The sequence below is a fragment of the Solanum stenotomum genome, chromosome 2 (genome assembly GCF_019186545.1).
Source record: "Solanum stenotomum isolate F172 chromosome 2, ASM1918654v1, whole genome shotgun sequence".
Classification (NCBI taxonomy): Eukaryota; Viridiplantae; Streptophyta; class Magnoliopsida; order Solanales; family Solanaceae; genus Solanum; species Solanum stenotomum.
The window spans coordinates 11,276,179-11,303,156 of record NC_064283.1 but is presented as its reverse complement, the minus strand read 5'-3'; the positions used below and the strand labels follow the sequence as shown (position 1 = coordinate 11,303,156).

The 26,978-nt window shown below is 31.6% G+C and overlaps 3 protein-coding genes across 3 annotated transcripts; 2 read left to right on the top strand and 1 right to left on the bottom strand.

The window, feature by feature from the left end:
- Positions 1-303: 303 nt before the first annotated feature.
- LOC125855453 (putative F-box/LRR-repeat protein At5g02700) lies at positions 304-4,299 on the bottom strand. The gene is made up of 4 exons (XM_049535175.1): positions 4,103-4,299; positions 2,519-3,442; positions 2,292-2,450; positions 304-806 (listed from the first exon to the last, which is right to left on the bottom strand). The coding sequence occupies exons 1-3, from the start codon at positions 4,136-4,138 to the stop codon at positions 2,436-2,438; spliced, it is 975 nt and encodes a 324-aa protein (XP_049391132.1). The 5' UTR covers positions 4,139-4,299; the 3' UTR covers positions 304-806; positions 2,292-2,435.
- An 11,610-nt stretch (positions 4,300-15,909) lies between these two features.
- On the top strand, positions 15,910-17,551 carry LOC125854266 (abscisic stress-ripening protein 1). The gene is made up of 2 exons (XM_049533762.1): positions 15,910-16,119; positions 17,053-17,551. Exons 1-2 carry the CDS (start codon positions 15,970-15,972, stop codon positions 17,230-17,232), a joined length of 330 nt encoding a protein of 109 aa, XP_049389719.1. The 5' UTR covers positions 15,910-15,969; the 3' UTR covers positions 17,233-17,551.
- A 7,175-nt stretch (positions 17,552-24,726) lies between these two features.
- LOC125854265 (stress protein DDR48-like) lies at positions 24,727-26,014 on the top strand. Its single transcript, XM_049533761.1, has 2 exons — positions 24,727-25,347; positions 25,613-26,014. Exons 1-2 carry the CDS (start codon positions 24,727-24,729, stop codon positions 25,796-25,798), a joined length of 807 nt encoding a protein of 268 aa, XP_049389718.1. The 3' UTR covers positions 25,799-26,014.
- The last annotated feature ends 964 nt before the right edge of the window (positions 26,015-26,978 follow it).

Here is a 26,978-nt window from a genome sequence, read left to right as displayed (position 1 = left end):
TCATGGAGTAAATGCACAAATATATGTAATGTAATGTATGGTGGAGGGGGTGATAATGAAAAAAAATCAACTTGACGTGTTTAAGACCACAAAATTAAAGAGCATTTTGGTACATTTGACATAACTTTAATTTAAAATCACAAGATTAAAAAGTTTTATTTCTTTTCTTATACTCCATTTCAAGTCAAAATAGATCATTCTTTTTGAAACGGAGGAAATAGTAACTTTGATGATGGATGATTTCCGAAGAAATAAAGACAGAGGCAACCAACACTGCCAGAAAGAAAACTTTGAGGGCGTCGCAATTATTGTTGCATCTGTTACAGGACTTGCTAGTCTCTCTTAATTACTACTGTTTCTTATGATTAATTACAAAAACAAAAATAAATATTGCATCTAATGTAATGATGCCCAATACTAAACGATATCAGTTCCCTTGATGTAGCAAAAATTAAAATGGTGTAATAATTTAATTATTTTGGTAATTAACATACATATTACAATATGACCAACTCAATATCCGGAGGTACTTCACCTTCAAGATGGAGCTTAGCAAGATCTCTTGCAGTTTGGGCCTCCTTAATGAACAAAGGGTCTAAAGGAAAATGAGTGGGCATTGGGGTACTGGGATCAAAGATGATTTTCTCGAGTGCAATAGCATTTTCCAAGAAGTACCTAACAAGTTCAACATGAGCTGCACCGCTATAAAACCCCCACAACTTGACCACTTTGAGGTGATGAAGTCGACATTTTATGGCAGCCTTCCTACACACTCTGTTTGTCTGGACGGAACATGTCGATATCAACTGCCAGAGACACGCACAACAAAAATCACAACATAAGTATATGCAAAAGAAAACACCTCCTAGCTCAGTGTAATTCCATAAATAAGATGATTTCCAATCACAAACCCGAGTACAGAGACTGAAAACGGATAAACCCTAATTTAAATTAGAGAAAATATGAACAGCTAGCTATTTGTAAAACATTGATCTTTATGACAAATTGACAATGCATGTCTAAGAATTATACAAAATCGGATTGATGGACAGGAAAAGTGTGACCAGAGAAGATTGAAAGGATATAAGTAGAGGAAGCCTAAAAGAACCACTAAGAATAAGTGCAATTATATGCCTGCCGTGATAAATAGATAGAGTGGAGAAGATTAGCAACCGGCAGGAAACAATATCTGTCTTTTATTTTTGGGGGTGGGGGGAGGGACACATATAAAGTGTCATTGACACTATCCTACTAACGTAATGTCCCTGTAGCCTATGCCAAAAGGTGTAAAGACATTTTGATAAAATAAGGAAGAAGATGTGGCAAGTTGATCCAAAGCGAAGGAGAATACATTGAGTAGAATGGCCTAAAATTATATGTGCTCTAAGAAGAGTAATTTGTGCAAAAAAAAATTGGGTATTCAGAAAAAGGGTCTTATTGTTGAAATGGTTGAGATACATCACAGTAGACCAGAAAAATTTATGGATTGTGTTGTTAAATGCAAAGCATGGCAGGTATGAGATGTTCAAATAAAAACTAGTCCCTGAATCATATGGTTTTAACAATTTAGAACAATTTATGGATTACGTTGCTAAATGCAAAGCATGCCAAGATATGAGATGGATTCCTCATCTCCGAAACCTCTACTCCGGTGCATGCCTCCTTCACTAGCTTACCTAGCCTGGTAACAACTTAGTTCTCAACTCTCTAGGTTGTTAGTTTTGTCTGACATTAACCAGTATAATTATCACAATAAAGTAGGTTTATCGAGCGCGAAATAGTCATTGTACAATACTTCCCAATTTTATCACATAAAAAACTAGCAGCAAGGGGGTGAACACAATAGATTTTGGAGGAATGCATTGGGCAACGGAAATCACAATACCAGAACTCTCAGATCATTTCACTATACCAAACAAGCTCTCGGACACACACAGTAATTCAGTAAAAGAACATAAGAAACTGGCTGAGTGATGAGAGTATACACTCTTTTTTCGATAAGAAATAAGCACTCAACATTGATACAGCTGTCTAGAACCTATTGAAAAATGACCCCTAGGTAAGCGCAGGGACTTCATATATGCACAGTCAAGCAACTTGAAATTAATGCAAAAGTATCATGCATTAAAGTTCAGCTCGCCACAATTGTTTCAACTCAAGCAGGATGACTTAAATAACTAATATACTCAAGAAATAGCATAAGTAACTAGATGAACCATAATTGCTAAAACAAATAAATCAGACTCTTGTACCAGCCAAAGGGGAAAAAGAACTCAAAACATGATACTTACCTGTAGTTCAAATTCCTTTAACTGGGGAGCAGCCCTTATTATAGGTGTGCAACCTAATAGACTCTTGTCTTCCTCTCTGCATGTAGTGAGGACAAATTTCTTGAGCTTAGTAAGTTGAGGAAAATTGTAATGCTCCAATTTTTCCTACGAAAGATTACACTAAATAGAAGGCACCAGTTAGTGCCAGCAAAACATAGGTAGATAGACACAAAATTTTGTTCACTAACCCATGAATGAAGAACATGTATATGAAGGACCACAAGCTGAGAGATAACACAGGAAAGACAAGAGGATATGTCTTTCAAAAAATGGATGAATTCCGCACTAGAAATTTCCACCTCAACCAGCATTGGGACATTCTTAAGCAGTAATTTCGCTCCTGCTGAAGTCCTTAATGTTACAAGGTTTGTATCACAAATTTTAAGTGATTCAACATCGTAGCAGTACTGTATATCCAAGTGTCTCAACTTGAGGGACGGACCAACAACTTCCAAATTTACCAAAGTTCCTGATCTATGAACTACCATTGTTTCAAGAAATGGACAATTGTGTAGAAAGAACTCAAGAACTTTGCCCGTGACATTTACTGATTTAAATAGCAGCACTTTTAGAGACTTGAAGTTCTGCTTGACAGGTGAGAGTATTTGGAGGTCATTAGAATGAGGTATGCAAGAAGAAGAGTCAGCAGAATCACCAAGACCAAGGAGCCATGCTGGAAAAGTATAACAGTTCTCAAAAGTACGGATGTAGTCTCCACCCTTTAATAAGTCTAACTCTAGTCTTTGAACATTCCTAGAAAACGCAAATTCAATCCATTTATCAATCTCATGCCGCGCAGATTTGTTCAAATCAAAACAAACCCGAAATTGGTCTAGTCTCTGCCCTTTACACATTTGCAAAGTACAACTGACCCATCTAAGATACTTCTTCATTTGCCTTTTCTGTAGCTGGGGTTGCAAGGCTACTTTATCCAAGGGTTTGGTAGCATCAAAATCAAGCCGATCAATGTATCTCCACAAGCTTAGCCACCGCCTTGAGAGGACACTTGTGTTAGCTGCTTCTTCAACAGTAAGAAAAGATAGTATATGTACCAAAACTTCATCGGGTAACTGACTTATGCGATCTTTTGCAATGCAAACTCTCTTTTGACACTATAATAAAAAATAAGAAAAAGCTTCATCAAATCAATCTATTGGTACCATGAATGACAGCCAAAATCTTACAAAATCAACCTATAAATCAGACATAACAGATTCTTTTTGATAAGGTAATGTTTCATCAACAAAAGTAGCAAGGAGGTACACAAAAATCATTAGCTACTGCATAGCACTATCACTTACATTCCAAAAACACCGTTATCTACTATATCTCCCTCACACCAAAAGAATTAAATTTTGAATACATCTAATCTTTAAAATAGCTCCTTAGATTTTCTTCAGATCTTTCCTGACTTTCTGGGATTGCCAACATATCAGTAAATCTTACACATTCCTTGGCATGCACTCCGCTCATGTTCAGAAAAAATCTCATAGTTGTTGTATATGCCAGCAACAGGAAAAGAGATGTTCTACAGAGTACTGGGACTTCCTCTGATTACCACAATCCAATCAAAGAAGGTAACTTTAAAGGTGCTAAAGACCTCACAGCACTTTCCTGATTAAACTATACAATGTAGGAAATTTGTTCATGAACTTGTCTCCCTCAGCCAAACTTGAATCTACCACCATCACCATCACCATCACCAAGTTCCAACGTTTTTAATTCAGGGCACTGAATATTCGTGTGAGAGAAAAAGAAGAGAGAGTACTAACCTTATTTAGAGCAAAACTTTGCAGTCGTTTAGCCATGGAATCGCAATGAATCTACGATGAATAGGGGTAAATCAGTTTTAAAAGAGTTCGCTAATCATCAAAGAATTCAGATCCTAAAGATGAATACCTGTAATAGAAGCAGAAGAAAGATGGGCCTCTTCAAGTCAGACTCTCGCCGTCAAAGGAGAAGAGGAGAGAGACTAGGTAGGTCGGCGAATATAGCTTATACTTATACTCTGTTTGGATCATTGTTACCCATTGTTTTATAATGTATTGTATTATATTGTATTATACTCTATTGTACTGTACTGTATGGTAGATACAATATTTGACTACACTGTATTGTTTGTTGTTGTTTAATAACATTTTAATGTTTGGTTTGATTGTATCGTACTGTATTGTAATTTATAAATTTACTAAAATATCATTAATTATTCTAGGGTAGGGGATTTGACTAGAATTAAATAATATAAGGTAAAGGGTAAAATAGTATTTTGAAATATTATGTAAATATATAATTGGAAAAAGAAATTAAGTAACAATGGGAACACACCAAAATCGATTGTTCCATAAAATAGGGGTTTTCATTGTTACGTAACAACGAAATTTAACAATACAATACAATACATTTTAAGTAACAATCAAAACAAACATTGTAGGTATAGTAACGATACAATACAATGATCCAAACAGAGTGTTAAGGTATATATATATATATATATATATATATATATATAATAAATAACCTAGCGTTATTTAAAAAAAAAATTACTAATATAACTATGTCAAGAGTTATTCATAGTCCCTTCCGGAACATCCAATAAAAAAAAGAGTTATTCAATATAACTCATCTCTATTTTACCCATCTTTATTATTCTCACCCGTAGAATAAAGAAATAAAAACTACATAATTAGACATACTTAACTATCATATATATACATATTTTACCTATAGTTTAAAAGTATTACTTATAATATCATTTTTTAAAATAATTATATCATATATTTTAAAAAGTTAAATCAGATACATAATTCCCTTAAATATGATATTGAATAATTATCTTAAAATTCAAACTCCTTAATTAAAGGTAGATTAACAACTGTCCCTCAAACTCCTATGCCAACAATATATCTCCCCCCACCCCCACACCTTTTACATCACATTTGCATTCTCTCTCTTCCTTCATCATCAATCTCCTATACCAAGTTCATCTTCCCATTCTCTTTCTTTCTTCTTTCCCCCTCATAAATCTTCTTTACTAAACCATCCATGATGGCCGAAGAGCCGATACAAACAAACGGAGAGGAGAAGTCAAGATAGTCATAAGCTAAAGCATGATAAATTGTTCAATCTATATAATAAAAAAGGGACTTCTTGATAATGCACACAACTTAATTTGAATCTTTGCAACCAACAACCATAGAAACATTGATTGTATGGCACAAAGGGACTATAAATCCAGGTTTCACAAGTAAAGTCATCGTGTATTCTGGCTCTTCCATGTGGAACCTAAGCACATCACGGATTCCATGAGGTGGGATCTAGATTCCCTTCTGAAGAATAGGCCCTAGGACCACATCTGAAAACTCAGATACACAAGCCGAGCAAGATGATGTTTCAAATATTTATGTAAAAAATGCAAGATCTATTCATAATTCACAGTATACTTTATGTATCTATTTTACAATCTCAATTTTGCATTGTATCAGATGCCATGAGATATATTTGATATAGTTATTTTTCATTTTTTGTATCTAATATATAGCAATGTTGTTTATTAGATACATGTATATCTAAGAAGTATTGGTATTAATTAAGATTTATGCTTTATGAATCTTGTGTTATATAAGATACAAAGATGTATCCAACATTAATTCATGTATATTACACATGTTCTATAGTGTATCAAAATTACTTACATGTATAACATGTATCTGATCTAATATTAACAACGTAATGCACATGTCATACTTATTAATTTAATGTATATGAATTATCTCATATACAATTTAAATTAAATATGTTAAAAACTTGTTTTAAAGACTTGAGCACTAAGTTGAGGAAGAGTAGACCTGAGTTCATTTTCTTTAAAATGATATATGAGAACTAAGTATTCTCAAGAGTAAATGATTTTACATTTAAGATGAGAGGAAACTGAGATTTCTAAAAGAGTTTTAAGCAGTTTGAGTACCATCTCTTTTAAGAAAAAGATTTTGAGTAATAATCTTAAACCACAAAAAGAGTTATGTTTTTAAACATATGAGATGAATATAATTGTGGGAGTAGTATTGAGCACCGATATGAGGACGAATTCAGATAACTCACATCTCCATAAATCATGTAGCCAACTTGGGTAGAAAGGATCATACTTTTTAGATGATTCCTTAATGATTTTTAGCATAGACTAGTGAATCTACTTAGTTGAGAGGTTATATACCCTGACAAAGTATAGGACAGTTCTGGCAGCGTTGGTGAGACGATGTATCATTACTAAGTTCATGGTGATGGTTGTCGGTTAGAAAAACTCACATAGAGTTATATTATATTCTTTATATATATACAAACTGAGTTATTATTGTATTCTTTAATACATTGAGTTGTTGTCCACTATTTTAAAAGCTTTCCATATATATTGCATCTTTTACTGTTTTTTTTAATCCTTGAGTATCTTGAGTTGAGTACATTTGAGTTGAATAACATACCTTTGAGTTGAGTATCTTATTCTTGAGTTGAGTTGAGTGAGTTGAGAAGAGGTAAGTATGTTTCATTTTTATCAAGTTCAAGCCTATGTTTATGCTTTAGAATTCCCCTTATATTCTCATACATTCCACGTACTGAGCCATTTGGCCTGTATGATTTCATGATGCAGATACAGGAATTCAGGATCATCAATAGGCTTTTCGTTGAAGTCATGTGATATTCCAGTCAGCTTTGGTAAACCTTTTTATATTCCGAAGGACTTCACCTTTATCTTACAGTTAGTAGTTTTGAGATGTTGTGGGTCTTGTTCCTATATCCTTCTGTAATAGTAGAGGCTTCATAGATAGACAATAGAGATTGAGAAGTCTGTTTCATTTATTTTGTTAAATGTTTTAAAGACTTGAGTTGCCTATTTCTGACGAGTTGAATATGTTTTACTCGAAAATATAAATAAAAGAAAAATGATTGAGTTTTCAAAAAATCGATTAAACTTATGATTTAAGAGAAATCGAATTTTCAAAAGAATAGAGTCGCCACTTAATTTTTTAGAAAAAAATCAATAAAAAAAGCTAAAGTTTTCAAAAGATTTAAACAGATAAAATCAATTGAAATTAAAAGGGTTCGAAGTCCAATGTGCATTCCGATAAGGTGTTAGGCCCTCGAAATGTCCGCTAACTTGCGGTTGACCGGTGATTTGACTAAAAAAGACTTTGACTAATTTTTTTTTAATTTTTAATCAAGTAAAGAACTCATTTTAAAAAAAAATTATTTATTACTATTATTTTTTCTAATTAATTTTTTTTTAGGGGAAATAAACTAAAGGGGGATTATTCTAAAGGGAATAATTTTAAAAGTGCAAGTCAAATTAAAAGAATATGAGTAAAACTAAGTGATAAGTGAAAATATAAATATATTTAAATTAAGAACAAGAAAATAAGAAATGGCTTCTCCTGGGGAATTTAATTAAATAATAATCAAACACAAAAAAGTTAGTCGACATAAATATAAATAAATATAAGGGAGAAGAAGAATCAAATTTGGGCTTTTGGCCCAAAATCGTATCCTAATACTAAAAACACTCAATCATGGGTTTGGGCCTATTTAAATCCAAATTCTTCTGCTGGACTTTCCCTTTGACCTCTTGGGCCCATTTTTTTAACCTTAAGAAAGCCATATACAATGAGTGTATATCAATGTATACGAAATGAATTGGAGCCTGAATCCTTGCATTTATTCATGTATATCCGTCTTTAAACCTGTACGCCTACATTTTTAGCGTGTTTCAGCCTGCAACTCCGAATTTAACCTGTATATCACTTGTATTTTTTATTGTATACCACTGTATGCATCAAGTATACCAGTGTATACAACCCCTTTTTCAGGCTTTTTGGAGCTTGAAAATTCGAATTCCAGCCTTAATTTGTTGCTTTCAACCTGTACACCAGCTGCTTGGACTCGATAAAGAAATAAGTGGATGTGGGCCTTTACGGCCCATCCAACATATGGGGGAGAAGATAGGAGTCCAAGAGGACTCGGAAAGTACCACATGAAACAAAAGATAAAAAAAGGATTAGAACTCAAAAATAACATTACAAAACCGTAGCTCCAAACGATAACAAGATTTACCAATTTAGGGGAAAACAATAATGTATCCAAGGGAAACCAACTAAACACATTTTGAGCAAGCAAAACCAATCAATTGAAATTAAATAAAGTAGCGAACAGTTGGCAACATATAGTTTACAAATAAAGGAGTCACTACATCTTGATTAACAAACAAACACATTGTATTAAACATAATGTATCTATACGGCAACTTGACAGTAATAACAAACACGGGAAAAGATCAGACAAAACAAAATTTAGCAAAAAAAATCATATAAAACTAAAATCAGCGAGGTATATTATCTTATGAATTGGATTAGACGAAACAGGATAGTCCACATGTAAGCACGACAGGAAACTCATAATAAAATGAAGTAATGAACTTAGACAGAGCTAACCACGATAGAAAGATAAAAAAAAAACAAGGGAAAGGGTGGGATGCACAAACCACTATACACTAAGGCTTACATATTCTCGCAATCTATTGGAACTGATTAACGATAGGCACAAAACTCATAAAAATCTTAGACAGTAAAGAAGGTAGACTCGACCAAAATCAAAGAATATACATGCCAAATAAGCTAATGACCATGGTCACGGAAACACGAAGCAAAAGAAAAGTTAATGAACTAGACTAATTAACAAAAAAAATAAAAGAAAAATGCAGACAAACTGCATTAGTTGGCAAGCCTCATGTATATAAAAAAAATCATTTATAAGCAAGCATGAATATGGAGCTAAACAACCCATAGATTTACATTAAATCGGAATGATCAGAGAATGGGAACAAACTATGTATCAAATTGCGAAAGCCAAAATCACTTATAGAAGGTGATTTCGAACTTCACAACAAAATCTCCAACTATCTTAACCATCCAAACGAGACAGTCAGTAAAGAGAAAAGGAATCATGAACAAATGGAATCATCAAACCTTCAAAGCAGACAAAGCAAAGGACAACAAAAAGAACGACAAACGAGTTACAACATTGATTTGCAGCAGACGATAAGTCAAACATGCTCTCAAACTTTAACATTTCGAACACTATAGGCAATCCAAGATCCAAACAGTCGTCACGTTAAAATAAAAGAGACATAAATCAAAATGAGTATCACCTTTTCGAGGGTAGCAGAACCGAGACAGAACAAGCAAGGAAGAGTTCTTCCATCACTACACACAAACTTCGAGAGTTCTAACAAGCAACGGGAAAGTCGTGTTCGGAAGAAGAAACTGGGAATCAAATACTCTTTATAATATTTGATTTTCGGGTCTATTTTTGCCTCAAAGAAACCTATGTATTTCCTGTATGCTTCCTTTTTTTCTTGACTCAAAATTTTCCAACTCAAAAATCTCTCTCCTTTACACAGTGAACAACAAGAAACACATATAGAAGGGAGAATAGGGTTCAGAAATAGGGGAAACAGACGAAAAATCGAGCAAACCAAGACCCAATTCCAAATTCAAAATCAAAATCTTTCACAATTTCTAACAAACACCCTTTTCTCTGAAAAATCGCCCCATTTCGAATGAGGAAAGGGGAGATAAACGGTTGGGATTGACTCCATCGTCCTTGGATGCAGATGTGGAGCGATCTCGCAGCCCCAAAGATTGAGACGTGGCTTGCTGGTAGGTGCTTTTGCTGCTGCGACTGCGAATTGAAAAGGACGGGAGGAAGAAGCCAATAAGAGACGGCCCACACTGCTTGATCGGTCTTCGTTGCTGGTGCTTTGTCGCGTTTGCTGGGAATATTTTGTCGTTTCGTCGCTGCTAACGTTAGATGGGTCTTCTTTTTGTGAAGGGAAAGGAATTTGGGCCGGGTCGGGGGGTTGAAGTGGGCTGGATGGGTCAGCTGAGACTATTGGTGGGCTATTGCTGTAAGCTGTTGTAATGTTAGGAATTTTAGATTGTTGTAATGTTGTAATGGGCTTGGTTATTTGAGAAGGAATTGGGCTGAAGGAATTGAGAACAAAAGAGTGGGCTGTTGAAAAGGCCCACAATTTGGCCCTTTAATAGCTAAATGAATTATTGATTTAGCCGAATTGAATTACATTAGTGAATTTGGCTAAAACTTAGATAGGAAGAATTAATATAATTAATTTATGAGCTTCTCAAACTTAACGAAATAAAATAATTAATTCGAATATAAACTAACCGACTTCAATAACTCAAAATTATAGCTATAAATTATACTAGACTAAATTAATAAAATATTTACTAAAACAATGTAGCAATCTTTAGATATGGTTTTCAAATATTAATAAAATATATTAATTATATATATAATTATATGAAATACATTTATTATTCAAAATACTATAAAAAGTCGACTGAAATTAGCTAAAATAACCTTGAAACTATATGAATTTTATAAAGCTAATTATTCTAAGTCGTTTGAAATCCAAGAAGATCAAAAATTAATTATTATCGGGGAGGGTCGAAATTGAGTGTCAACAATTGTCCCTCGTTTTACTCGAATTGATGCAAGAAATTCAAGGAAAATTAAATTGACTAATCCAATTTTAACCGACCACATCTTCATCTTTAGGAAAAGGAATTTGGTACAGACTTTAAGAATTATGGTCGGACCCAGAAAGTGGGTTTCCTACATATCTCAGGCTATATGAGAATTCAGGCCATTTGTAGTTCGATACACTTGATTTAACGCACGATTTGAAAAAACTCAAAAGTCATCCCGATATCAGATTATGAAGAGACCGGAATGCTCGGGAATAAGATTTGAGAGTGAATGTTGGAATACAGCCAAGTTTTTCAACACTGATCCCGCCTACATATCCCTCCACCTAGGGAATTAGGCTGCTTGTAGTTCGACTCAATTGGTTAAAAAGGAAATCTATTAAGCCATATAACCTTTGGTTCGGAAAGAGTGACAAAATAAATCAAGTATGAAAAGGAGGGTTGCAATCTCTTAGCCATGAATGTGGCGCGCTTCACACCCATAATTAAGAACCTACACGGACATAAATTCCAGAGCTCTTGGTGCATTATCACTCAGATTGGAAAGCTGCTTCCGGTAGAGACCAAAAATTTCTGGATGCGAAACTGAAACCGACAAACCCAAAGATAAACCCACATGTCTTCTGATAGGAGTGTGGTTTGATTGTGGTGGAAGTCCCTCCTCTGCTCGCGTCCTAAGAGTTTGGCACTCCTCTTTGGACTATATCCCAGTCCGCTGCTAAGAAAAAATTTCACGTTGTACTGCATCCTTTTTTATGTCGTCCGCCCCTGTTGTTTGTTTTGAGAATTCATCCTCTCGGATGCTCTTGACAAAGACTGAGATAAAACTCATTAGCATAAAAATGCAATTCAAATGGAGAGGTAGTGTCTTTTACCGTGTTGACACTTAATTTCTCTCTTTGAACATTTGACGTCAACTTCATCGGGTTTGACGTAAAGCAAATAAAGCTTGTGTCTCATATTTGCAATATAATTTTCAATGTACTCTTTCTTTGATATCGAAGTAATAAAATAGGCTGATATAGTATGTTGATAGCTCTCTTGATATTGTTATTGCGAATGAAAATGATGCAGTCGGTGTTGATTTCCTTGTGACGCATGGTCTCCTTCCCTGCGATGCATGAATCTTTCTCTTGCGATGCACAACTCCTCTTACTATGCATGAATCTTTGTCTTGCGATGTATGACTTCCTTCTCTTGCTATGCATGATTTCCTTCTCTTACAATGCATGACTTCTTTCTCTTGCTAAGCATGACTTCTCTGTGATGCTTGACTTTCTTCTCTTGCTATGCATGTCTTCTCTGCGATGCATGACCCTTTATTTTTTCTCTTGCTATGCATGAGTCTTTCTCTTGCGATGCATGACTTCTCTCTCTTGCTATGCATGACTTTCTGCAATGCATGACTTTCTTCTCTTGCTATGCATGATTTCCTTCTCTTGCACTACATGACTTCTTTCTCTTGCTATGCATAAGTACTCTTTCTCTTGCTATGCATGACTTCTCTGCAATGCATGACTTCTTTCTCTTGATGCCTCCTTGATACAGAACGAAGATAATGCTTCACTTAGTAACATATATGATCTTCTGCGTATCTTTTGAGTGGCAGTATCGTCTCAATCGATAATAAAATAAAAATGACCCTCGGAGTAGTGGTATCATCTCATTTGATGATACGATATAAATGACTCTTCGGATAGTGGTATTGTCTCAATCGACAATACGATATGATTGACTCTTAGAGTAGTGGCATCATCTCATTCGACAATGCAATATAAATAACCTTCAGGGTAAGAATATTGTCATATCTGATGATATAATGTAGATGAACATCTTCCAGGTATTTTTAGTTGCTAGAAAATAATAATATTGCTCTCTTCGTGGTTTTCGTTTGTTCCATCTTCGAACATAGTTGCAATGTTCATTATGGACCTTCCTTTGCTGAGAATTTGAATAAAAGAATATTACTCATATTCCCAACTCTTTGGTATAAAAAGCATAAAAATTTTCTTGCATCGATATAGTTCCTACTCCCTTGTGTTGCATTGAATGTGTCTAGTTTGGAATTAAAGTTTACGTACTTTTTTTATGTGCATTTGATGTGTTGCATGCATGATGGGATGCTAGTCTAGAGTCATTTCCTTAAGGTGTGTTTAGAATCTTCATTCGAGGATGAATGATCCCAAGGGGGATATATTGCGACACCCCGGCAATAAGTATGGACTTTGTTACATGTTTTTCCATTCTCTCGGAGGAAGTTTGATTCTATTTGGGTAATTATCCTTAGACTGCATAAATAAGCCCATTTCTTACTAGTGAGGACCGCATTTTTATATGAGGATTATGCAGGGCTATATACTAGAGATTGTTAAATTGATTGGTCTCTCTATATCGATTATCTCAGACAAAAGATCATAATTAACAACACTTTTTTTTTATAAAACTTTCAAAAATGGTCTTGGGACGTCGCCAAGACAATTAACTGGGACAGAATTTTTTGAGGATGACCTCAAAAATTTCAATAAGGTTCATCGGCAGTTTAAAGTAACTTTGAATACTTCTCAACAAGTAATCGAATAGACTTCGAGGCATCAACCTCACAGACGTTCATTAAGCTTGACGTGACATGACACTTGGCAGTTATCTTTTCCAAATATTTCTTTTTCGAAAGTCTATTTTCCTTAAAACTTTTCTTTCGTGTTTAAATTATTTTTGCATAAAAATGTTTTGTCTTATTTATCAAGAAGAGGGAGATCGGAGAAATCAACCGGAGATAGCAAGACAAGGAGGAGACAATTGAAAAGATCGACACAGATTAGTTCACTTTAAGCTAACAATTTTTCTGTAAATTTTTAGATTTTTTTCTTCGTGTTCTATATTTAAGCGAAAATATTATCCTAAAAAAAATTGTATATATTTAATCTAAATAAATATTATGAAAGGTTGTGATGGGGAATGGGTGTAGGGATGGGCACTACAGCCTACATGGGGTAGGGAGGAGGTGTGTTGAAGGGTAGAGAGGATACGATCAATATGAAATGTCACTAGTTAAACTTGTTTTTCCTATTCCAATGTTAAATCATTTTCCTCTTTTTCAAAAATCTTAACCAATCAAATAAATATGAAAAAAATTAGAAGAAAATGTTTTCCTCTCTATCTAACACACTCTCAGTGTCTCAGTCAACAGAATATAAGACCAAGAAAAAGGGAAAGGGATTTAAAAGAAGAAATTGTTGGACCTGAAAGCAAGATTGGCAAATATGAAATATATCTATAATTACTAAAATATAATTAGTAGATTGAAGGTAGATTCAAAAAAATTATTCAATTTTTTTTTACTAATATTTGAATAGCTTATTAATGAAATTATGAAAACCTATTGTTTGAAATGAAGTATGCGAGTTTAACCATTAAATGGACAGAATTATCAAAAGACGAAGGATTTTGCTATATAATCAAAATATAAGCAATTACGGGAATTTTCTCCATCATTAATTAATTATTCCGTGTTTGAGTCTTAAACATAAAATATATATATAATAAAACCTCACTAAATTAATATAGATGGGATGAAATATTATTAATTTATAGAGATATCATTTAATTGATAAATTAATATTTATTAACTTAATGTTTCGATACCGCAAAATTCGTTCGGAATGAAATCTTAGAGATTTTAAATGAAACCACTTGTGAAAAAATCATTCATGAACTTGATGTCATGATTAATGATCTCAGCTATAGCAATACAATGGATGTTAATAACTCGTTAGATACACTTTAGTTTGCGATATTACGCATCTTATCAGACTTTGGTGCCTCCAGATAAGTCCAAATACATGTATCTGATGCATGGGGTCAAATTTAGGTGTAATTTGTTCTAAATATATTATATCCAAGTGTATTAATTAACATATATATAGGATACATAGCAAATCCCGCTCGCCTCTCTCCCATCTCGCTCGCCACTCTCTCATGTATCTGATATCCCAAATACATGCGAATCATTCAAGATACATGTATCTAGTGTGATTCACATGTATCTAGGATACATATAAATCTCACTCGCTTCTCTCTCTATTTTTGTGTATCTGGTAACAAAAATATATGTATCTAAGTGTAAGATACGTAAAAAATTCTTAATAAGTGGTAAGATACGTAATATTTTAAAAATATAGATAATAATAGTATATATGGTAGTGAAGGATGTTTAATTAGGTATTTTTTCCTTTTTTGAAAACTGAAATGAGAAAAAGCAAAACATAAAATTGACTTGAATGACAGCTGCATGACATCTCCATCTTGTGGTAGGGACATAGTGTTTGTTTTTCTCCTTTGCCACATGTGTTCTGTTATCCTTAATCTCTAAGTAATCCCATATTTTGGTTGATGATTCACAATGGTGATTGGCAATTGGGAAAGATAATTAATATCGAATTAATGAAAAGGAAAAAATATAGTCTAAAGGTAACTAAGCAATTAAAAATCTGTTGAGTACTCTTTCATCTGCAATGGCATGCAGTCAATGGAACAATAGTGAAAGAGATCTTGGAAAATTTTATTTACACTTAAAATGGACTTTGGACCTAGCTTAATCTTAAAAGTTAGATTATAAAAAAAAGATTGTTTAAGATCATGTAAGTGCCCAAGTCACTTCATCCACCTATGATGTGAGATTCTTTCTACATTCATCACGCTCTCCGTCCCCCACCCCCAAGACAATGTACTCCATGACGTGGACAAATTATAACATCATGAATAGTCTAACTCTGATATCATACTAAATAAAGCTTGAACTTAATTTAATCCTAAAAGTTAGCTCAATAATTTAATAATTTCACTCATTTTTTATATTGTTGTCTTGTCATTATCTTTAGGTAATACTAGTGTAAAAATTATTTTACACGATTAAACTACATAAATTATACAATAGCATGATATGACTACCAAAGTGCCACCTCATGGCACAATAATTTAATTTGGACTATTAGTGAATGAATGAGTTTTAATTATAAATAGAGCACTTGACAAGATCATATTTGTATCAAACACCATACACTTTCTCCATAGTCATAAGAATCGATCTGATGGAGGAGGAGAAACACCACCACCACCTGTTCCACCACAAGGACAAGGCGGAGGAGGGCCCCGTCGACTATGAAAAAGAAACCAAACACCATAAACATCTTGAGCAAATCGGTAAACTTGGCGCTGTTGCTGCCGGTGCCTACGCCTTGGTACGTTAATATAATCTTACCTTATATATAAACGTTATTATCGATTATTTATAAAATCATTTTCTTCTATTCAAATTACGATCAGATACATTTGTTTCCTTTAGAGTTTATATACCGGAAACCTAGTAGATTGGTTACCATCATGTGCTTAATTATGATCTAAAGAACAATAATTATACCTCACTAATATTTATTTATTTTATTTTATTGGTGTTCATTAGTCAGGATTTTCATCAGGAAGTGGAATAAATCGATCCCTACTAAAATTACTTTATTTCCTTGATTCAATACAAAAATCTATAATTAGGACGGAAGAGTAGCTACTCCACCACAAGTTTACATGGTCTAACGTACGTTTGTTGCTTTTATTCCCAAATGATCTTGTCAAAAGTTGTTGGATTACCGGAATAGGAGGATTTTTACTGGCTAATTATTTATTTACTCTAGTACAAAAGAAAAAAAGTCACAAGTAACATATAATTCTAATTTTTTTTTTTCTGTTTTACATTTTCAGTTTAATTTCTTGATATATGTAATTAAGAAAGGGGTGTGAGAAAATTAAAGAAGATAAACAGAGAAGAGATGATTTTATTTGTGAGTAAAAGAGTTTATTTTCTATTTAAACACTTATACTCTAATTTCACATTAAGTTCACCTAATTATAGTAGCTCTCTACCATCTTTATAAATTGTGTAATAAAAAAAATTATTCTACAACTTCAACTCTTTATAAAAAAAAAAAAAATTTTAAAAAGAGAATATAGATGTTGAAATTACTTAGTACTCCATTCGTTTCAAAATAAGTGTCATTATTTTTATGACCAACTAAAACTGAAAGTACGTCACATGAATTTGAATAGAGGGAGTAATTAGTGTTTGTTATTAATTACTTTTTTCCTCTTTTGTTGGTGATAATAAACATGAATGAAATTAGCATGAGAAACATGAGGCAAAGAAAGATCCAGAACATGCACACAAACACAAGATAGAGGAAGAGATTGCAGCAGCTGCTGCAGTTGGGGCAGGTGGATTTGCATTCCATGAACATCATGAGAAAAAGGATGCCAAGAAAGAACAAAAAAAAGCTGAGGGGGGTCACCACCACCTCTTCTAAATTGTTATTTTAATAAGATTTTAAATACTTGTTGAATTTTCATTTTCTGAGCGTTGTCGTGTTTTTCTATCGTACCGTGTACAATAACAATAAGTTCAGTGTGATATTATAAGTGGATCGAGTTGAAAAAAGTGCAAGGTCTAAATATATTTTATCCTATCTTGTGTGATGTAAGAGGTTATTCTCGCTTGAGTAGATGTATTGTGATTTCCAAAATAATCATGTGTGTTTTTGACTTTCCTCGCAATTTTCTGTTGAATTACCTTGTATAATATTGCCTTTTTAAGTGGTGTAATAAATAAATGACTTTTCTTGTGAATGGATTTGTGTGATTTCCTAAATAATGATGCTTTTTTCTTATTTCCTCGCAATTTTCTATTGAAAAATTGCCATACTATTTCTATATAATTTAATTTACTACAGTGAGTCGATTGCTTTATTTTTTAAATAATTAATTTAATTATTATTTTTAAATTTTTAATTAGTTTCACTTATTATGACAGATACTTAAAATTATATGAAATGATTTGACAGTGTTATATCATCCTACTCATAGTAAAGAAGTTAGATTGAGCCAGTGTCACTTGGTCAGCAAAAAGTATCTCGAAAGTATGATGATGTGATTATATATGAGGATTAAATTATGTAACAAATATACTTTTAAAATTAAATGTAGGATGACATGAATCTTTTTTTAATATATATATATATATAATTTTGATCATCAAGAGCGCCAAGCAATATTTCGCTTTGATTAAGAAAATAATTCTAAAACTATAATTTTTAAAATTTTCAAAAATTGTCATATGATTTTGAAAAAACTATTTCACCTATTTTTTCCCTATCAATCCAACTGAGATCCACCTAACAAAAAAAATGTATCCCTTTTNATGTAACAAATATACTTTTAAAATTAAATGTAGGATGACATGAATCTTTTTTTAATATATATATATATATAATTTTGATCATCAAGAGCGCCAAGCAATATTTCGCTTTGATTAAGAAAATAATTCTAAAACTATAATTTTTAAAATTTCAAAAATTGTCATATGATTTTGAAAAAACTATTTCACCTATTTTTTTCCCTATCAATCCAACTGAGATCCACCTAACAAAAAATATTTATCCCTTTTTATTTAAATTCGATCCAAACTCATTTTATGATTGAATAGAAGAGAAATTGAGTTTATTTTTGTGAGTTGGATTTTGAAGGTGTAAAAAAAATGGGTGAGGTAATTTTTTAAACTCAAGTGACAAATTTCAGTAAATAAGTATTTGTTAACGAAAAGAATAAATATAAATTATTTGTTAGATTATGAATTAATATGCACCACTTCATTAAATGAGGATTGTGATCCACTCTAAATTAAATTGGAGGTATATTTATGCCCTTTCCCTTAAGAATATATAATTATTGAAAAGATTCACAGCTAATTAACTTTGAACTTCTAATTCAGATATTTGGGATAGTTGAAATTCAGAAATGCCTACTATATATTTAATTCATCTACCAATAATGACTTGTTCAAAAGAATCACCCAACAACTAATTAACTTCTTTTTTCTTAAAAAGAGACGAATTCAAAGTTATTGATATAGAAGGAATTAAGCTAATTAAATTCTTTATGGATTTGAGAATTCATTTTCAAGATTATGTCTAAATCATTCAGATTCAGGCATCCAATAAATGAAAACAAACAAGGACTAAATAATGATCAAAGGGTCATGTGAGATATTAAACAAAATGACCAGTGGATAATAATTTTCTTAATTGTTCTAGATTACTAAGGTTGAGATTAGTTAAGATATTAAGTATGGTGCCATCAGCCATGTATATAATTCATCTACTCTAAACTAAAAACTATTTTTTGTCATTTATTGTTCCAACTTGCCATATGGTGTGCCAAATTCTTCTTAACCAAGATTTTGAATTCAAATATTGAATATATAAAAAAATCAAGATATGAAATAGTTCCCTCTTTGATAGATTTTATATCATATAAATTTAAATTAATTAAATTCCGAGAAAATTAAATTCAGAAGATCACACAAAGAAACTTGATAAATTATGTAAACTTTGCAATTCAATGGGTTATTTAGCTTGTGTGATGAGAAGAAGTAAATTATGTGGCTTAATCACACGACTTAATGGAAAAGTATTACCCCCTCCCTTTCAATTGTTTCTCTGATTTTGATTCGATATGGAGTTTAAAAAAATAAAAAAGATTGATTGATTTCAAATTAAGATATGTTGAATGTAGCAAAATGTCTTTTAGTCTTGTGGTCTTAAACAAGTCAAGTAGAAATTACAATTAAAATGTCATCAAAATAAAGAAGTGTTTTTATGTTTTTTTTTATAAATGAACTAAAAACTAATGAAAAGTGAAGACAAACAAATTGAAATGAAGTTTAGCCTTTCTCGGTGTGTTTGGTACGGAGAAAAATATTTGTCAATTTTTTTATGTTTGATTGATTTTCCTAGGAAAACAAACTTCTTAAAAAATGAGGAAAATAACTTCCCTAATAAAAATTTTTTTAAAAAAATCAAATAAATTACATAAGTGATATTATATATCGTAATTTTTATCGTAATTTCTATTTTTAAAAAAAAAAACCTTGCCGACACGTCCTAATATTAATGGGGCCATGATGACAAAAGGTTCAATTAATAATTCAAAAGGATTATTTGACTCATATGCTAAAGAAGTGAATTATTATATTCATATGAGATTCTTGTGATCCATTCCACATCAAAATCCCCACGTCACTAATTGTCGACACCCATAACTAAAATATCTCCATCCAATTAAACTACTCTTTATGCGGATTCCACACGGGATATTCTTACACTTCTTTATCGTAACAAATATTTTTTCAGTTGATCTTCGTTTTATATTAGTTGATTATTTTTTTAAATTAATAATTATTTTATATTAATTGTTCACTTTACTAAATCAAGAAAATATTAATTAATTATTTTCTATATTACCCTTGTAATTAATTCCTTTTAAAAGTGTTCATATTTGTATTGTAACATTTCCAAAAAGTTTTTTAAGTGATTAATTAGTAAAATTATCTTCTTATTTATGATAATATGCGTGTAAAAAGGAAAAAGGAGGAAGTAATACATTATTATTATTTTTTGTCTTAAATTATATGATATGGTATTTGATACAGAGCTTAAAAAATATGTTTTTGAAATTTATAATCTAAAATAAGTCATAAATATTTAAAATAATTATAAATTATTTTATTAAATGTAAAATAAATATTTTAAAATTAGTTATTATAAAATATAAAAATATATCATGTATCTATCACTTTCTCCCGACACCACATATACATGTGCGACTCCGCGACTTGATAATAAATTAATGGTTAATCTACTTAAAATATCGTACAAGTCTTTTCTTATATATTGAAAATCGACCTAAAAAAATCTTCTTTTTTAAAGCTTCTTTACTTCCTCTTCCTTTTTCTTTTTCTTTTTTCCTTTTTGTTGTTTTTTGTAAAAGCATGTTTCGAGATTTTATGCATGTAAAAAAAAAGAAAAAGAGAGATTTTAGGCATGAAATCATTTGTCAAAAAAAGTGTTTTATTTTGACATAAATCCCGTGTGGATTATTTTCTACACCCTAAATATTAAATTCCTTGTTCATTTAAGTAAAAAAAGTATTAAAAAAAAAAAACGTATACGTGTAGAAATCACTACATTAAATAAAGAATTTTTATTTGCGGCAATGCATTAGCGATAATAATATAATTGATATTATATTATATTTAATGATAGTAATATAATATGAGTAATTAACTATTTATAATCAACAATCTATATAAATATCATTAGAGACTTTAATAAATTTAAATGCAATGACATATGACACTAACTTAGTTATCATTAAATATTGGGAAAAGGGTCAAAAATGCCCTTAAACTATGTGAAAGGAACAAAAATGCCCTCCGTTTATAGTTTGGCTCAAAAATGCCCTTAGCGTTAATACTTTGGTTCAAAAATGCCCTTAAACTATGTGAAAGGAACAAAAATGCCATCCCTTTATAGTTTGGCTCAAAAATGCCCTTACCGTCAATACTTTGGTCCAGAAATGCCCCTATAGTTACAAAATGGGTCAAAAATGCCCTTTTCCGAATAAATATATATTTTTTCTTTTTAAACACATCTTCGTCCTAATTAAAATATTATTGAAGAACACTATTCTTGTTTTCTTTCTTCTAAAATCACTTTAACAAATAAAAAGGTAGGAAATATTTTTTTTCTTCTTAATCTCATTTTATCAATTAAAATAGAATAACGTCATGTACCCTTTGGACATATAATATATGTCATATATAAGATTATAGTATATCCATCATTAATTTATATTTATATAACGATAAAAAATAAGAAATATTTTCATTTTTTATTTTTTTCTAAATTGAAGTAGGATAAACATTTGCTAATTTTAAAAAAAAAACATTATTAGAAAAGAATGTGTTAAAAAAATATTTATTTGAAAAATGAGCATTTTTTACCCATTAAATAACAATAAGGGCAATTTTGGACCAAAATATTAACGGTAAGGTCATTTTTGGACCAAACTACAAACGGATGGCATTTTTGTTCCTTTCATATAGTTTAAGGGCATTTTTGAACCAAAGTATTAACGCTAAGGGCATTTTTGAGCCAAACTATAAACGGAGGGCATTTTTGTTCCTTTCACATAGTTTAAGGGCATATTTGACCCTTTTCCCTTAAATATTTTTAATAAATATTGTCACTAAAAAAATTATTGCCATTAAATGTCTCTTTTGCTGCGGTGAAAGGATTATTAGGTAGGTTCCTCTTTTATCTAATTTAGGAAAATGCTATAAAGATATATCACTAAATAACAAGAGACTTGGAGATCGATAGCGAGATACAGTTGGGTCAATTTGGTGTGATGTGATAATTCATGAGTTGTTTTTAGCAAACATTTTCTTCATCAAATCTTACTTCGTGAAATTCTATAAGAAAAAATACACAATCTTGTTAATTTCTGCATGTATGTCTATTTAACGGTTGAAAGTATCATAGAATAGCAAAAGAAAAGTATAATTGAGAAATCTTCTGCTTATCCAAGATTGTTAATTAAGATTAGAAGACTCAATCAAAGAAGAGGAAGCTATGAAAGGAGAAGGATGATATTGGATAGGAGAACTTTGTTCTGGAAGAAGACTCTTTGATTTAGATTGTTCTTGGGTTACATACAAATAACAATGGTCACCCCTAGGTCCTATTTATACTTGTGTAGGGATGCTTCTAGAAATTATTCTAGATACATCTATAAGAAAAATCTCGATATCCTTATCTTTCAACTATCTAACAAGAATCTAGATATTTCTATAATTCACTATAAATATCTACTTCTCTAGAATATCTACACAATTCTTAGATACGTCAAGTACTTAAGTTATATATTACTTTACATAACTCTAGAAAGTTCTACTAATTAATATCTACGATTATTTGTGCCTCCAAAAAATCATCTTTAATTTTTACTAGTACAACACGTAGGTCGAAATACATTTTCTCTTTCCATGTACGTTATTTTGAACTTTTTAGTTTTTCATGCCATTTATTGAATTTAGTTTTATTTTTAATTAGAAATTTCATGTTCAAACTATCAAAATATGCCTAATATTAAAGTGTTTAATTATTTTATTTTTATTTTTTTGGGATAGGAGGGCTAGCTTTGGTTTATCAATATGGATTATGGTGAGATAATTGAGATTCTTCCATCCTTAATTAAAGGTGGGAAAAGGGTCTGATATACCCCTCAACTTNTGATTGAGATTCTTCCATCCTTAATTAAAGGTCTCTGGTAGACCTTTAGGTATGAAATAAACCCTATTAAAAGTGTCGCCCCAAAACATGAGCTTTGAAAATACACGAATTTAAATTAGCCAAATTTTAATATAAATATCTGACATTGAACGAAAAATTTTGAAAAAATTGGATGGGGAGGAGGAGGGGAGGCTAGGGTTTATTTCCCTTTAGAATGGCAGTTAGACGGACAAAGACAGTAAACCAACAAATTAAAGACTAGCATACAAATAAACTATTCGACTAAAAAGCTTTTGCCGACACTCCTCAAAATAATCATAATGCTGACGCTATCAATACCTTAACGAGCCGTCTGGCTTGGAGTATAAGATAAAATAATTTTAGGGATAAAATATAAGATTATTTAATTTTGTATTTGGTTGGAGATATTAGACAGTTCTAAAATTGTTTATTTCATTATTTATACTTTAGTATTAAACGATAGGATAAGTTAATTTAATATACATGGTGAAGTAACTTATCTAGATATAATTAATTTGACATAATTTATTTCCAACCAATCGATCACAATTTCTTTGTATAGTTAAAAGAAATTACTATATATCAAGCATTTCATGTGGGGAGGGGTTGGGGATTAATTAGGTTCAAAATATTCAACATGTCCAAGTGTGATATCCAACTTTTTCTTTGTGCTTTTAATAGGATCTTAAATATACAGATAACGTGACATTGTTGAAAGATTAACAAATTCTATAAAAACGAGTTATGTTTCTCTTCTTTTTTTCTTTTAGTAACAGTAATGTTTAATTAACGTTATGACAAAGACTATCTGAAATCTGAATAAAAAAAGTAACTAATAAACTCACAGTTGATCAAAGCGTATAGCAAACGCGTATTGATCTGATAATTTGCGGCCAAACATCTCGTTGTCATCCTCAAAATATCTTGTGATTTTAAAATAAGGAGGTTTGTCTTTCAGTTGAATCTCGATACATTAGTCATAAAAATTTGAAATTTTCAGGAATTTCAAAAAAATAATTATTTTTTATTTCAAATTATTCATAAAAATTCAAAAATTACTCTAAAATCATTTTCCACTCTGAAACAATACTCACAATTTTATAACCTGGCACATAATTTAAGAAATAAATAACCAAGACTTTTGAAATTTTTAGTTTATAACACTCATTGAATCAATGGTTTTATTCAACAAGTAATAATTGAACAAATAATTTTTTTAAACAGATTAAAGAACTAATGAAGCAAACAAACTAAAATGAACGGGCACATCATAATAGATACGTAATTAGAGACGTTAATTACGGGGAAAAAACAAAAGTAAAGTTTTTTCCCCCATAAACAAACAAAATGAATAAAGCAAGTCATACATCATATCAGCTGCGCTGCTTTTAACAATTGAATTAAGCTTGCTTCGATTATTTTCTCCACTTGGATTGAAAATCCACGTAACAAACTTCCATCATAAAAATAAATCATGAATATTGGATAAGAACTTGTACACGTTCATTGAACAAACTAATTAATTAGTCCCCACTTCACCTCCACTTATAAATACCACTCAATACTAACAAGAAAAAAACATCCCAAAGTATATATTTTGTTCTACTAATACTACATTTTTTTCATACAAAATTATCACCAAAAAACATCATGGCTGAAGAGAAGAAACATCACTTTGGTGGTCTCTTCCACCACCACAAGAACGAGGAGGAAGACACCCCCGTTGAGAAAACTACATATGAAGAAACAACCTATGGAGAGAGTGAAAAAACTAGCACCTATGGTGAGAAAACTAGTTATGGTGATGATACATATGGCGAAAAAACTACCACATTCGGAGATGACAACAAATATGGTGAGAAAACTAGTTATGGTGATGATACATATGGTGAAAAACCTACCTCCTACGGAGGAGATAATACATATGGTGAGAAAACAAGTTATGGTAAGGGAGATGACAACAAGTATGGAGAGAAAACTAGTTATGGTGAGGGAGATGACAACAAGTATGGAGAGAAAACTAGTTATGGAGATAGCGGATACGGAGAGAAACCTAGTTATGGTGGGGGAGATGACAACAAATATGGTGAGAAAACAAGTTATGGTAATGAGGAAGGTGGCTATGGTGGAGGAGTTGGTGAGACTACTAATTATGAAGAGAATGAAAGTGAAACCAAAACTTCTGAGGATTATAAGGAAGAGAAGAAACACCACAAGCATCTTGAAGAAATTGGGGGACTCGGAGCTGTTGCTGCTGGTGCCTTTGCTTTGGTAAAAAATTTTCATACAGACTCTTTAATTCTAACTTTCCACGTGACATGTTTAAAACTACAAGATTAAAGGACATTTTGGTACATCCTGCGTGTCTTTAGTTTAAGATAAAACATTCAAATGTCTTCTCTTTACTTTTTGAAATTCCGTGTCAAGTGATTAAAACCAGACAAACAAATTGAAACAGAGGGAGCAACTACGTATGCTGCTCCATTTTTATGATAATTTCTTCTTCCATTAATTTTTTATGGTATGAAAATTTCAGCATGAGAAGCACAAGGCAGAGAAAGACCCAGAGAATGCACACAAGCACAAGATAGAGGAAGAAATAGCAGCCGTTGCTGCAATTGGTGCTGGTGGATTTGCATTCCATGAACATCATGAGAAGAAGGAAGCAAAGGAAGAAGAGGAGGAAGCTGAGGGAAAGAAGAAGCATCATTTCTTCAATTAATTCTCCTATCATAATATATTTACCTCTCTTTGTTGTGTGCTGATCAATCTATCCTTTAATTAATACTCAGCACCTAAATAATTTGTATGTGTGTTACAGTACTCTTGTGTTTGATGTAAGCGTTACTTGATCAATTTGGCGTTTTAAGTCACCTACATGTTGTAGTACTTTGCATGAGTGTGAATAATACTATTACGTATATTGTTTTTCTTAAAATTATTTCAATTAGCATACAAGTTGACTCTCAAGGGATTATATGTCCGTTCGCTACAAAAGGAAAATATTAGATTTTTTTCTTCGTGTTCTATATTTAAGCGAAAATATTATCTTAAAAAGAATTGTATATATTTAATCTAAATAAATATTATGAAAGGTTGTGGTGGGGAATGGGGATAGGGATGGGCGCTACAGCCTACATGGGGTAGGGATGACGTGTGTTGGAGGGTAGAGAGGATACGATCAATATGGAATGTCACTCGTAAAACTTGTTTTTCCTATTCCAAGCGAAATCATTTTCCTCTTTTTCAAAAATCTTAACCAATGAAATAAATATGAAAAAATTAGAAGAAAATGTTTTCCTCCCTACCTAACACACTCAGTGTCTCAGTCAACAGAATATAAGACCAAGAAAAAGGGAAAGAGATTTAAAAGAAGAAATTTTTGGACCTGAAAGCAAGAGTGGCAAATATGAAATATATCTATAATTACTAAAATATAATTAGTAGATTGAAGGCAGCTTCAAAAAAATTAATCAATTTTTACTAATATTTGAATAGCTTATTAATGAAATTATGAAAACCTATTGTTTGAAATGAAGTATGCGAGTTTAACTATTAAATGAACAGAATTATCAAAAGACAAAGGATTTTGTTATATAATCAAAATATAAGCAATTACGGGAATTTTCTCCATCATTAATTAAATATTCCGAGTTTGAGTCTTAAACATAAAATATATATAATAAAATCTCACTAAATTAATATGGGTGGGATCATAAAATATTATTAATTTATAGAGGTATCATTTAATCAATAAATTAATATTTATTAACTTAAAAGAGTGTTTCGATATCACAAAATTCGTTTGGGATGAAATCTCAAAGATTTTAAATGAACCCACTTGTGAAAAAATCATTCATGAACTTGATGTCATGATTAATAATCTCAGCTATAGCAATAAA

Coding starts and splice junctions, on each gene's coding strand:
- LOC125855453 (XM_049535175.1), bottom strand. CDS start 4,138: ATGGCTAAACGACTGCAAAGTTTTGCTCTAAATAAG. Junction 3,443..4,102: donor AAAGTTTTGCTCTAAATAAG/GTTAGTACTCTC, acceptor TTTTTATTATAG/TGTCAAAAGAGAGTTTGCAT.
- LOC125854266 (XM_049533762.1), top strand. CDS start 15,970: ATGGAGGAGGAGAAACACCACCACCACCTGTTCCACCACAAGGACAAG. Junction 16,120..17,052: donor CTGCCGGTGCCTACGCCTTG/GTACGTTAATAT, acceptor GAATGAAATTAG/CATGAGAAACATGAGGCAAA.
- LOC125854265 (XM_049533761.1), top strand. CDS start 24,727: ATGGCTGAAGAGAAGAAACATCACTTTGGTGGTCTCTTCCACCACCAC. Junction 25,348..25,612: donor CTGCTGGTGCCTTTGCTTTG/GTAAAAAATTTT, acceptor TGAAAATTTCAG/CATGAGAAGCACAAGGCAGA.